Source organism: Gobio gobio, assembly GCF_949357685.1.
Source record: "Gobio gobio genome assembly, chromosome: 20".
NCBI lineage: Eukaryota > Metazoa > Chordata > Actinopteri > Cypriniformes > Gobionidae > Gobio > Gobio gobio.
Genome location: NC_137113.1, coordinates 38,878,263 through 38,892,821, shown reverse-complemented (window position 1 = coordinate 38,892,821; position 14,559 = coordinate 38,878,263). Strand labels below are relative to the sequence as shown.

At 38.1% G+C, this 14,559-nt stretch overlaps 1 protein-coding gene across 1 annotated transcript; it reads right to left on the bottom strand.

Annotated features, from left to right (window-relative positions):
• On the bottom strand, window positions 1-14,505 carry slc16a9b (solute carrier family 16 member 9b). Its single transcript, XM_079801202.1, has 6 exons — window positions 13,897-14,505; window positions 12,952-13,171; window positions 12,376-12,519; window positions 10,995-11,090; window positions 5,179-6,015; window positions 1-1,195 (listed from the first exon to the last, which is right to left on the bottom strand). The coding sequence occupies exons 2-6, from the start codon at window positions 13,154-13,156 to the stop codon at window positions 1,011-1,013; spliced, it is 1,467 nt and encodes a 488-aa protein (XP_079657328.1). The 5' UTR covers window positions 13,157-13,171; window positions 13,897-14,505; the 3' UTR covers window positions 1-1,010.
• Between the last annotated feature and the right edge of the window lie 54 nt (window positions 14,506-14,559).

Here is a 14,559-nt window from a genome sequence, read left to right as displayed (position 1 = left end):
CAACGATTATATCATCAATACTTTAATAATAAAAAACATACAAATGCAAACAATAATAGAAACATAAATAATAATGGCACTACACCTAAAGGTGCCATAACCAAAGTTTCCTTTTTTTTGACAATATAAAAAGTGGTGGGGAAAATAAAAACCCATGTGTCCTATTCCACTTTTCACTGTTTCTTGAATATTAATATAATAAAACATATTTCAAGTAACAATGTCTCGCTGCAAAAAAGCAGAAAGCAGTACAAATACAAATGTACGCAGCCAATAGCAAAATATGTAAAACATTAAAGAAATTAAAAGATCGCTAAACTGCTATTAAAAACAACCTGACAGCATTTCCACAGAGACATATTGCTTTATAGTATGTGGTTTTAAATCAACTACAGACTATAGTCTGTGCAACTTTTTTTCATAACAAAAAAACAGCAACAAACAAGGCATGAACATAAAAGCACAATTAGTCCAGTGCTGCATGTCTGACCCCTATGAACAGGGGAGACATCATCTACAGATACACAAATCAAATACAATAAATAAACCAACAACAATCAAAACTTTGGTACAGCACAAGACATTGATTACCACCCGTCCAAATACTGAAGAACGTTTTTCCGATTGTGGAATAGTTAACCAAATACAAAAAAGATGACATTTAGTTTAGTGTAGTGAAGTCTTGTACGGCTATACAAAAAAACAAATCGGTCATCTCATAAAACTTGAGAATTTTGAAAACAGTTTCTCTAAGATTGGTGACACATGGCACTGAAGACTCTCCATTAACTCCGCGACCATCCGCGTACAGTAAACAAAACAAATCTAAAAGAACGCAGGACCAGAGCCTCCTAAAACAAGGCCACAAATTACCTAAGCACAGTCCTTTCTTCATTTTCTAGAATTCTTCAGTGTAACGTGCTGAGCAAAAACATCCAGCTGACAGCTTCAGCTTATTACAGAGTGTGAGGATTCATCTTCTGTACAGCACTTAATCTTGTATTCATGCTTCAGGCCACCGTTGCCACTTTGTCATAGTCGTTCGTGTATTCTGTGTCTGGCGTGTTGGTTTCATCCGTGTTCTTGTTCCAACAGGACAAAGCAGAGAGAAAAAGGCCAGCTCCTCCCAGCAGCACAAAGCTCCCGCTGAAGTAGAACGCCAGGTCGTAGGAGTGCATCCAGTCGTAAATCCAGCCTGGAGTGAGAAACAAAACAAGTGCAAGAGTTACATACTGTATCTCACGCCACAGGTAAACCTGCTGAATCTTTACACTCTCGACACATTTAGAACTGAACTAAGAATGCCTTTTAAATTGTAAATCGATTCCTGAGTTTGAATTGATATAGCAAACAGGATGTCTTTTAAAAATCTCATTTAAACTGGAAATGGATAGCCTAGAAATCTAGACGCACCATAGCGGCAGCATATATAATTTGCAACTCTAGCAACAAATCTAGCAACTCTCCGTTGGCTTGCGAGCTGGAAAAACCAAACTCTGGTCAGGCCAATCACATCGTGTATAGAGTCGGTGGGCGGGCTTAACATAATGACGGCAGAGTTGCGGCGGTTCCGCATGCTACTCGTAAACAAAGAAGCTGGCGAAGAGCGGTCTTTCGAATCGGCTTTGGCCGCGACTCTGGAAGACTTGGAGTTAAGCTTTTCTTTGAGGAAAGAACAAAGAACGGCACTGAAGTCATTCCTAAGAAAGGAAGATGTGTTCGAAAGTTTAATCTATCAACTAGCTCCGCTTCACCTTCTTCGTTGCTCTGGTTGGTTGTAGCGCTATCCTATTGCATGCAGAGGGAATATGAAAGACAACCGTTTATCCCGCCTCTCGGATTGAGCCCTGCTAATGGTGTGTTCCCAGACCCAACATCTTGATGTGGGTCTGGCTTGTCAGGCTGGGATATGTGTGTAAATACAGTCAAACCAAAATGTATTTGGACACCTTCAAGATTTTCTCACATTATCACAGTTTATTCGCTATAGTTTAGAAAATGGTAATAAAATATGACAAGAACTCAGAGTTAAACTGTTTCAGAACAAATTAATCTTGATAATGTCAGATAACTTTGATAGAAAGGTATGTAATGGATCAACCAATCAGCTGTTGGCTGTTAAATTTAAGTGCACAATTAGATAATACCAATTTAGGTCAACTAATGACCAAGCAGTGCTTCATTTTGTTCAGTCTGTGGTGTAAAAGGTCACATTAGCAATTAAAGACAAAACACTTAAGCGAAACATGGTCAGGTCAAAGTGTCTGAATAATTTTGGTAAATTTTGGGGTATAATGTCACAGTTTATTTTATTTTGCTATCCTCACTTACATAAATGCACTGTAGTGTCCTGCACGCACTAGTAAAAAATGATATCTGGTGTCTGAATAATTTTTGGTTTGACTGTATAATATATATCATAAATTATTAATTCATAAACATCATTGCATTTTTGGGGAGTTGCACTACATATTACAAACTAAACTAACCTTCACATAAAAGATCAAATTATCTGATGTTTTGTGAGATTTTTGACACAGTCCTGTTCTATTTTTTTCCCTGTATGTTGGTTATGACTAAATGACTGTAATTTATAAGACAAAAAAATTTCAGGCCTTCAACGTTTCTAATATGCATTTAATAAAATATATATATTTTCAAGAATTTTATGCTGTTAATGAGACTTTTTTCCCCTTTGTTATGACCCTGACATTTTTTACTTTATGCCAGCCAAAATTCTGAAATTAATATTAAATGGGTAATTCATTTATGGCAAGTTTATCTTTTAATACAACTTTGCTGTATTTCTATGCTGTAGAAATGTGAACCTTTCTTTATAAAATTGGTGCTACATGATTAGAGAAAACAAAGAATAAGCTCTGTGGTGTTCCCTTTCGCCAAAAACGTCAACATTCATAATGCACTTTTGATTTTGGTGCCACACCAACTGTTGATCTGACCGTCCGTCGGGTATACAAAAATGCGGACATTTGATCTGTAGTTTTGACAAAGCGCTGGGGCCGTCAAAAGCCCACCGGATGACACAAAATTATGCACTCTAAAATGTAACCATAAAGTTAAAAGCAATAACATATTTTCCTTACACGTGATTATACACATCCTAATCGTTATTTTAAAATAAGTTATTAAATGATGCCTTTTGCATCATTCGGCAGACTTTTACAGGGAAAGGAGTACACATTGTTCATTTACATACTACTGACATTGTAACATTACAAAGCTGGTTGTAAATCAGAGGACCTATCCTTTAATTCTGAAATTACAGACATCTTCATTATTAAAGAGTTGTATCGCATATTTGAAATGCAATTTTAATGTATTTTTGGATAAAAAAATAGTTCCTGACAAAAAGTATGCCATTGACCCACCTATTGAAACTATTTATTTATATATATATTTAAATATAGTGGAAAAACACATAATTTCCCCAAAATGGTCTACTTTATGCCAAAGTCTTCAAAATAAATCTTTATCCTTAAGTCATTTCAATTCAACTTCCTGTGGTTCATGTGGCCAATTCCCATGAATTGAAAAGAAGCTGATTCTTTAAAGGGTTAGTTCACCCAAAAATGAAAATTCTGTCATTAATTACTTACCCTCATGTCGTTCGACACCCGTAAGACCTCCGTTCATCTTCGAAACACAAAGGAAGATATTTTAGTTGAAATCCGATCGCTCAGAAAGGCCTCCATTGGCACAATGCACTTTACACTCTCAAGACCCATAAAAGGTACTAAAGACGTCGTTACAAAGTCCATCTCACTACAGTGGTTCTACAATAACTTTATAAAGTGACGAGAATAGTTTTTGTGCGCAAAAAAAACCTAAATAACGACTTATAAAGTGATGACGATTTCAAAATAATGCATCATGAAGCTTCGAAGCGTTATGAATCAGTGAGTCGAATCATGATTCGGATCGCGTGTCAAACCGCCAAACTGCTGAAATCACGTGACTTTGGCGATTCAAACCGCTGAATCGACTCACTGATTCATAACGCTTCGAAGCTTCATGATGCCTTGTTTTGAAATCGGTCATCATGATATAAGTCGTTATTTAGGGGTTTTTTTGCGCACAAAAACTATTCTCGTCACTTTACAAAGTTATTGTAGAACCACTGTAGTGAGATGGACTTTGTAACGACGTCTTTAGTACCTTTTATGGGTCTTGAGAGTGTAAAGTGCATTGTGCCAATGGAGGCCTTTCTGAGCGATCGGATTTCAACTAAAATATCTTCATTTGTGTTCCGAAGATGAACGGAGGTCTTACGGGTGTCAAACGACATGAGGATAAGTAATTAATGACATAATTTTAATTTTTGGGTGAACTAACCCTTTAAGACCCCTGTGGTGTAAATCAAGATTTTAATGTTGTTTATATGCCTACGTGGTGTTTTTAATATGCTTTCAGACAAACCATGTGCAAATGCATAAGTCAACTCCATTGTTGAGTATTTACTTAAAACTCCAGTGAACTAAAGACTCAAAAGCGTGGTTTGAAATCGCTGGTGTTTCTGATATCACAAACTATCTTGTAACCAATCACGTCAACGTGCAGCGAACTTTAGCATATAATTAACTATGCTGTGAAGCAGGGGAGTCTCAAGAAAAGCCAGGTCATCCCTGTATATGTTTCTGTTGATATGAAAAGTCGGGCACATTTAGCAATATGTCGGGTAAATAATGTATATGATGTGTATTATGATGAACTTTATGCCTTTCTCCACTGATGTTCGAAGTTGTTAAAAGAGTTTCTAAGGATACTGATGTTTAGAAGGAAGATGGCGAATGGGAACATGGTTTGTGTAACATTAGCAACACATTATTAGCTGTTTGATAAAGTAGTCAAGCAATGGGCTAATCATCTTAATTACATTATGTGTCCGATGTTGTAAGGAGCGATACCATTGTGCAGAAAGTTACTAAAAGTTGAGCACATGGATCTCTGAGCTGGTTTGCGTGAGTGGAGGCGGGGATAATTTGCATATTCATGAGGTTATTTTTTCCCAACCTCTGGTCTGTACTAATTAATTTGCTAATTACTAAAATGAATTTCCCATTCAAATTCCTGAAAAGAAACTCCTGAAATTCCTGAAATGGTCATGTTAAAGGCTTGCATAGCATCTGAGCCCTAATTTAACAAAACACAAAAAATTACCTGCGACAGGTGGTCCGAGCATTATACTAAATCCACCAAAGAACATCAAGATCCCATATGCCTCAGTCAGACGATCCATTCCCACAACCTTAGTGGTCATGTAGGGTATGACGGACCAGTTTCCGGAAAAAAAACCCAGCACCGCTGAGATGACCTGCAGCCCAGTGTAGTTCTTGGTGACGGGGATAATGAGAAGAGCCACCCCCGTGCCCAGCAGGGTGAAGGTGTACAGAAAGATGCTGTTCATCCAGCGGATGTCCATCATGATGCCCAGCAGCAGCTTCCCCACACCTGCAGCAATGGACATGATCGAGACCAGCGGGATGGTGCTGATGCCAGTGATTAGACCCTCGCTCTGGGCCAAATCCTCCAGAAAAAGAAGAGGAGTGTACGCACCCAGGCAATACGCGAACAAAGACACGCACGTGGCCAAGAAGACCCTATTCTGAAGCAGTTCCCCTGTCGAGTGCAAGTATTCGATGTACTCCTTCTCTTTCTTCTTCATGAGCCGCACCAACGCGACATAACTCAAGAGGCTCTTCTCGTACGGTGGCGGTTCTTTCGTCTCTCCTGTGATGAGAAGGTCGACGGACGGATTTTTCTTGATGGGTTCCTCCATGACAGGGGTCTTTTCCAGAACCTTCTCCTCTGCCTTCTCAGCCAGCGCTGCTCTCTGTTTCAGGTAGTAGGCCGGCAGGTGCAGCGGTCTCATGAGTCCAGCACAGGCGATGATGTTTAGTGCAAAACAGCCAATCAGCAAAAGGCAGCCGTCGAGTCCAAAGAGTGCAGTGAACTCATTCTGCGCCGTAGCATAGAGAAAACCTCCAATACTTGTACCTGCAAACATGAGAAGTATTACCAATATTGTGATTGAATTGTTTTACTTTTATTGGATATGAATGTTATTGGTACTATAGCTGCACGATTAAATAAAATAAAAACCGAGATTGTGATATGGCTTTGAGTTATGTAGCGTCTGTAGGAATTGTGGGCGCAGACACATAGTTTAATGAATCTTCCAAATGATTCGATCAGAAATGACCCCTTTACAAAGCCCAAATCAGCTCCAGACCCCAGGAAATCGACCATCTATCACCAGAGAGATGGAAGCTCCATTCTGCCCGGAGCTACTACTTTTAAATAATAATTACTTGATTGCCTATGAACTTTTGACCAAGACAAAGAGGACAAAAGACTCGGTGTGATCACAAGACAAAGAAACAAACCAGATCTCTGTCTTTTCAATGACCGGTAAATGAACTCCACGTGACACAGCTAAAACTCCTAGCAAACTCACAGAAACTGTTACATATGAAGTGCATCAAATCACTAATTATTGGACTTGCATTCAAATAGCCTTCGACATAGCTTGTTAGTGTGTCTACAACTGATACACGTGACTATTATGCATGTATATCACTCCCAATTCATCCAATTATGTAACTATTGAATGAGTGGATGAAAAGGCACCGTGTTGATATCTTTTTGTTTGTATGGGTATAATCCAACAGATGAGCTGAATGAAATCTTTATAGAATGGATCATGTCCTTATAGTAAGAAATTAGGTCTAAATTTACTTTCTGCTTAAGAGCAGGAAACTAAATTACCATAGATTTTACCCCAATTTTATGGGAGGGGTGGAAACACAGTCACCTCTGAACCCTATTTGGCCAGAACCCATCCAGGGGATGGGCAAATATTTGAGCTTTAACCTCAAAACACGGACGAAGGGAGCCTGTTCACAGCCAGTTCAGAGTCATTCAGAGTTGACCAGATGAGTTCTGAACGGAGAGCTCCCACGAGACGATCTGACGATCGTGGCAGACCAAGATAAGAGAAAATGGGTTAAACAACGATTTCATTCAGGCCATCTGCTCTTCTCTCACTTTATTTTTTTTACTTAAAGTTTATTTTCTTTCCGTTTTATCTCGGGTTCTGTTAAGTTTCGCCGCAAAGTTTCTCAACGAGTCTCCAACAGCGAGCTTCAACTTCAAACAACGCCCACAAGACTTCCATCCAGCCGCCAACACGCCACGTGATTGGCTTCCCAAGACGTCGATCAAAAGACACGACAGACCTTCAGCGAATCAAAGACCCGGGAAAACCCCTCTCCAGCGGGGAAAGGGAATCCCCTTGTCAGACGACACACGAGACACAAACGCAAGTAATACCTCTAGATTCTGAGCTGAACTGGTGCATTAGATCAAATGTAATAACCCTGCCTAAGAAACGATAGGAGGTTACTGATCAATGGTTTCTTCAGGTCATGTGTCATAAATGCATATATTGCTTGGGATTTCATAATTTCTCTCTCTTAAAACGTATTCTTTTCCTCACCTTCTTTTCTGCAACGTGTGTGAATGTGCGAGTGCGTGTGTTTATGTTAGATATTAGTTCGATGTGTTAGAGTAATCAATAAAGTTCCGTTTGTATTCAAAGATAACTGTTCTTGTGTTATGTGCTTACGAATTTAATGTCTTGAACTGCCGATCTAAGTTACCTGGCTGTTAAATAGTGTTTCACTATTGTTCAGATATTAATATCCGCTGCAGAGTTGATATTTAGGGCCCGTTCAAAAAACTCTCAAAATTCCCTATGAATTCATTAATTCATTCATTTGAGCTAAATAGACCTGTTTCCCTTTAACAGAGTCCCCTTTAAGTTCTTATATATCGGTGGACGAATAAGTTAAGGTGTAAACATTAATTCTGAATTATTTATAAATTATAATGTAATTCGAGTCTCTTTCATTTTAATTCAATTCCCCGTTGAGTTATTATTTTATCTGACTCATAGTCGCTACAGTTAATAAGGCTGCAATTTAATTAATCTATTTTAAAGTTTCCTAATTTTGCGTTGGAGGTCTCCTACAATAGGTTTTAATGCATACTAGGGCCAAAAACCATTTTCTCATAATATACAGGCATCATCACCTCTTTTCTCACAGTGTCTGAAACGGTGCGATAAAGGATTAAAGGGTTAGTTCACCCAAAAATGAAAATTCTGTCATTAATTACTTACCCTCATGTCGTTCGACACCCGTAAGACCTCCGTTCATCTTCGAAACACAAATTAAGATATTTTAGTTGAAATCTGATGGCTCAGAAAGGCCTCCATTGGCACAATGCACAGTACACTCTCAAGACCCTTAAAAGGTACTAAAGACGTCGTTACAAAGTCCATCTCACTACAGTGGTTCTACAATAACTTTATAAAGAGACGAGAATAGTTTTTGTGCACAAAAAAACCTAAATAACGACTTATATAGTGATGACCGATTTCAAAACAATGCATCATGAAGCTTCGAAGCGGTCGATTCAGCAGTTTGGATCGCCAAAGTCACGTGATTTCAGCAGTTTGGCGGTTTGACACGCAATCCGAATCATGATTCGACTCACTGATTCATAACGCTTCGAAGCTTCATGATGTTGTGTTTTGAAATCGGTCATCACTATATAAGTCGTTATTTAGGCGCACAAAAACTATTCTCGTCACTTTATAAAGTTATTGTAGAACCACTGTAGTGAGATGGACTTTGTAGTGACGTCTTTAGTACCTTTTATGGGTCTTGAGAGTGTACCGTGCATTGTGCCAATGGAGGCCTTTCTGAGCCATCAGATTTCAACTAAAATATCTTCATTTGTGTTTTGAAGATGAACGGAGGTCTTACGGGTGTCGAACGACATGAAGGTAAGTAATTAATGACAGAATTTTCATTTTTGGGTGAACTAACCCTTTAAGTCTATCTAAACTCCACCTTTCCAAGAGCCTACTTCTGCTCTGATTGGTCAGATGGCCCTGTCTGTCATGATCATAGACAGTAAAAAAAGATGGACGACGCCACTTCACTATCTTCCATTAGAGAAAAGTGAAGCCGCCAATGTCCGAATATTGCGCTGACATCTTGCGCTGATTTGGGACCTGCATCTACGCAGTAGAGAACAGGAAGTAGAGCCGCGATATCAAAACCGGCCCACACTCCCGCAGTATCTGTTAGTACAGTTTACTGCAGAACAACTCATTATGTTGGTGTGAAATAAACAGTTATGAAAATGTAAAAAATTTAAGCTAAAGCTCCAATCTCCTCCTGAAAATCCAGAAAAAAATGTCTGTTAGTGCCTCAGTGACGACTTCACACAGAGAAGCTGTCAATCTCAGCTGTCAATTATGTCACACCCCCATTTTTATAGCATCAAATAACTAACTAAACCAAACTTATTTAAAAAAAACGAACACATGAACTTAAATCAGCATGATAAACACTACCTAAAATGATAGAAACCATCTTTGGAAAAAAATCTTTTGAAGTGTAATTTGACTGTTTAGTTTGTACATGGAATACATGGAGGGGGCGGGGTTTATGAGCTATACTGGGACCAACCACATGGGGCGATCGAGCCGCTTTGGCTTCACTTTTCAGGATGTGCTTTCACAGCGCAGAAAACAGCATCTTCTTGACACAAACTCTTCCAGGCCTCAGCTACAACTACAGTGTTTGAGGACGGGTCAAAGTAGACGCTGTTCATGGGCAGTCAATGAAGCTAGGCTGGCCTTATGCAAATTTGTTACAAATCTCATTAGGTTTGGGCAGGAAGCTGAAATTACAGATGACTCGTTTCAGGCAGTTCAGAATAGGTTCTTTCTTTTGGGAGACAATAACTCCTTATCGTGTACTTTGATCTGTGAAACTTTGTAGAAAGCACGGCACTGTGTTCTTACATGTGACCAGCTCATTATGAATTACACAAATTACACACGAATCTGGGTCACGTTCAGACACGTTTGGCTCACTTTAAAGTGCTTTTAGGAATGCAAAACATACACCAACCATCTTTCCAAACTTGTAATGAAAAGCACTTCTCAACAAAAAATAAGCTATAATAATATAATATATTATTATGGTAACACTTTACAATAGGGTTTCATTAGATAACATTGGTTAACTACTTAAGTTAACATAAACTGCACTTGTACAGCATTTATTAATCTTAGTTCATGTTAATTTCAGCATTTACTAATATATTATTAAAATCAAAAGTTGTTTTTGTTTAGTGTGCACTGTGAACTAACATGAACAAACAATTAACAGCTGGGTTTTTATTAACTAACATTAATAAAGATTAATATTGTAACAAATGTATTGCTCATTGTTAGTTAATATAATAACTAATGTTGACAAAAGTGACCTTATTGTAAAGTGTTACCACCATATTGATAGAGTATATATCACAATATTGTGCAGCCCTACAAACAAGCACAGCAAATTTGGAATTTTAATCACAAAGTTTTTATTAGAAAAATCACAATTTAGATTTCCTCCCCTAAATTACGTATGCAACCCTAATAAGTACTATTTTACAAAAATAGTAAAGTCATTAAAACTATTTTTATATTATTTTTAGTAACACTTTATTTTACACTGTCCTTGTTACACGTTACATGTAGTTACTGTAGTAATAACTATACATTATACATAATTACATGCAACCCCAAACCAAACCCTAATCCCAACCCTATAGTAAGTACATGTAGTTAATTAATATTACTCAGTACCTAAATGTATAATTACACTGTAACACGGACACCTTAAAATAAAGTATAACCTTATTTTTTTACTTGCTTTTAAACAGCATTAAAGGAGTTCGTATATGATACATATTTCCCTATCCCATCCAACTATGATAAATAAATAAAATGTTTTCTAGAGAAATGTATGTTCATGCTTTTAGATCATGAGGTGTTTAAAATTGTGAGAAACATAAATGTCCAAACATTGGACTAGTAGTGTATTATTTTTGACTGATCGTATATTTACCTGTTGTCACAATGCCGAGAGCAAGGCCGCGTCTCTTGTCGAAATACTGGCAAGTGATGGTTACAGTAGCAGCATAAACAAGTCCACAGCCTAGTCCTGTATAATAAAAGTGTGAGGTTAAAGAAAAGTTCACCTGCTCATTTAACCTTTATTATAATAAAGTATAATAAAGGTAAAGATTTCTGTTGCTGTCCAAGAAAAGGGGGATTAAGCAGACCAACTCTTAATAAATATTTTAAAAATAAACTACAGAATAATTAAGTTAGTAATACATTGATAGATATATTAGATATTTAAAATATGATTTAATATGACAATAAATATTAGGGCTGGGTAAAAAAATATCGATTTCTAGCTTTTAATCGATTCTCATTTTTGCGAACCAATATCGATTCATAAATCCCAAGAATCGATTAGTCATCCTGTTTTCAGTTGATGAATGAACGGGGCATTGTAGCGCGCCTCCCGTCCAATAAATCGCAATAATCTTTGTGCTTTGTTATTATTCATATGAAACAAAGTCTCAGATTTCAAATAAGGTTAATTTATTACGAAATTCAAAAACATAAAAACCGTTTTGGCGCTGTGGCGTGAGATCGCTCAGGCGCAGCTCAGCTCAAGAGAAGTGTCAGCGCGGAGCGCACGTGAACTGATCTTCTCTTCCGCCGCCTTAGTTACACGCGAAATAAAATTGAATGAACGTCCGAAATTGTGTTAAAAGATAGAGTACAACTTACCGAGATCCGTATCATGTCAAATGGAATCGCTCAATCAGTGTTTCAACCGTGGAAAGACAGTAAAACATCTTGTAAACAATGTCATGTAACGTCACATTTACCTCAGAAATTCCATATCCAGTGTCCATGAACTCACCATGAACTTATTCAGCTAGAAAAATTAACTCTAGAGAGGAGCATTTTGATAAATATATGCACCATATTACATAGGCTATGCATGATTGCATTATATGCAAGTTTGTATGACCATTTAAATGTTTATATTTCATATAACTTTATTAAAAAACAAAAACATAATTGAGTGTAATTTAAGTGTTTGTATACAACTCAGTTAATTCCCATAGTTTACAGCATTAGTTAAGAGATTTATTTTTCTTGAGAAAATTTGCCATGTGTACCTGATATATATCCAAAATAATCGACATTGAATCTAATCGGAATCTAATCGAATTGTGAAATTTGTGTCAATACCCAGCCCTAATAAATATGGCGTCTGTTTAATGTTTTAGTTGATTTTGAGCAAATACTGTGAAAATAAGTGCATTTAATTTGAGCATGTTTTGTATATTTCAGTGTTATATCATCCATCAGCCCACATTCAGACAACAGTGAACCAATATAACTATGAAAAGTGAGATACTTACCAACAACAATCCCATAGGAAAATATGAGAAACTGAACATTGGGTGCAAAAGCGCTAAGCATAAGCCCTCCGGAGACCATGACCCCGCTGAAGATGGTCACGGGTCTGGCCCCAAAGTTCACAACACAGGCACTGCAGATGGGACCTGTGCAAAAGGACGAAAGCATCATCTTATTAGAGAATGGGAAACTCTCCTTAAAATGATCAGCTGTACGCCGAGGCATTTAACCAGACAGATTTGAAGTGCAGATTTTGATTGACTTATGAAAACACAGGACATGACATCAAATGTCCCACCGACACAAACCGAAAATCATTGAAAATCACAATTGTAGCCCTATTGATTTGAAGCATGCTACTCTTCATTTTATATTGGTAAACAAGTTTCATAAAGAAAAACAAGGTCAAGGTTAATAACAAAAGGATGATACACTTTTCTTATAATTGCTCAGTATTTATAACTATATATTTATAGTTGCAGTTGAAGTATATTTACCCGGACAAAGGGGAAAATGCAATGCACATCTTTATGCAGGGTAGATTTATTAAGCATCTCATATCAATGTTGAAAGCTTACTAGCGATGAGTCCGACCCCAGAGACGAGAGAGCCGACCCACGCTGTCATGCCTTTGCCATCCTGGAAGGTGTTCAGCCATTCTGGGTAAAGCACCCCCACGGACTGGGGCGAGCCGTAGGCCAGGAGCTGAGCCATGAAAGAGGCAACCACAATGACCCAACCCCATCCACCGTCCGGGGCTTGCTTAGTGTTCCGGGCGCTCATGATTACACTGGCTTCCTGTGGTGAAAATCAAATTCAAAGAAAAAAATAAATAAATTCTGTTATCATTTCTCTCTCTCTCTCTCTCTCTCTCTCTCTCTCTCTCTCTCTCTCTCTCTCTCTCTCTCTCTCTCTCTCTCTCTCTCTCTCTCACACACACACACACACACACACACACACACACACACACACACAGATACACACACTTTGCAGACCACTTTTGTAATGCTTTTATGGTGCTCAGCATCCCAGTCTCCATTGACTTTTTTTGTACGACAAATATTAGCTAGATATCCGGCAAACCTTTATTATTATTATTTTTAATCTATCTGATTTTGTTGGTAGAGGAAGATATTTTACATTTCAACCTCAACTTAACTTCTTCTCTAAAGAACAACGGCTGCGACAGTAGTGCGGAACGCGCGTAAAAGCAGCGCACGACTGTTTGCGGAGACGCGCACGGGCGCACAACAGAGAGCGCACCACAGCAACCGTGCGCGCTCCTGAACTCTACTCAGATACTTCTCATACTGTTTTTTTACCACATTTGTTTTTTTGTTTCACACGAATGTACAATTCAAACTGTTGTGAATCTTATCAAGGTAAAAATAACAATGAAAAAACGATACGTTAATTTAAAGCTAACGGTTAGCTGTTTGTGCTGTGAAATATCCAATATATTACAGGACATTACTATTAAAACATTGCAACATCTCACTTAGATAATGAACGTAATGTCTTACCTCCCCAACCGGGAAATGATGATGATTTCCGTGGTAAATTCAGTTCAGGATGTTGAACAGGCTGTTTGGACAATCCGGCGTTATGATTTGAAATGTCATATCATATCATCGTGTCATAATGTGAGATGACCTCTACGATCTATATGGATGATTGTGGATGAGTTGGGCTGAAACATCCCGGTCTGTCCTTCATCATTGAGCGGTGTGTTCTGCACGAGCTCCGGCTTTTGTTGCCAGACGTATAAACCGGTTTGAAGCTGTTCTCGCTGGTCCAGCTTCACATTTCGATGCTCCAACTTCCTTTCTTATTCACTGACAATAAACAAAGCCTGCAGTGTCAACCAAACATCGACCATTTCCCGTTGACACTTAATCGATTACTTTTCGCCACTATTGAAATTATAAATGCCACTGTTTATATTTACAGGAAGCATCCACTGTGTGTACACCGAAGGGAGTTTCCTGTGGGTTATATAGACAGTGTTCGTGGTATTTGCATAATTTGACCGCTTTAATTTGAATTATCTTACTGTAAATTAATTTGTAAACATATGCCACGTGCATCTTTATGTATGTGCGCAGCAGTTCCAGTCAGAACCGGTTGATAATGACAATACAGCAGCGACACGTGTTACAGGATCATCTGCCTCCTTTCACATCTTA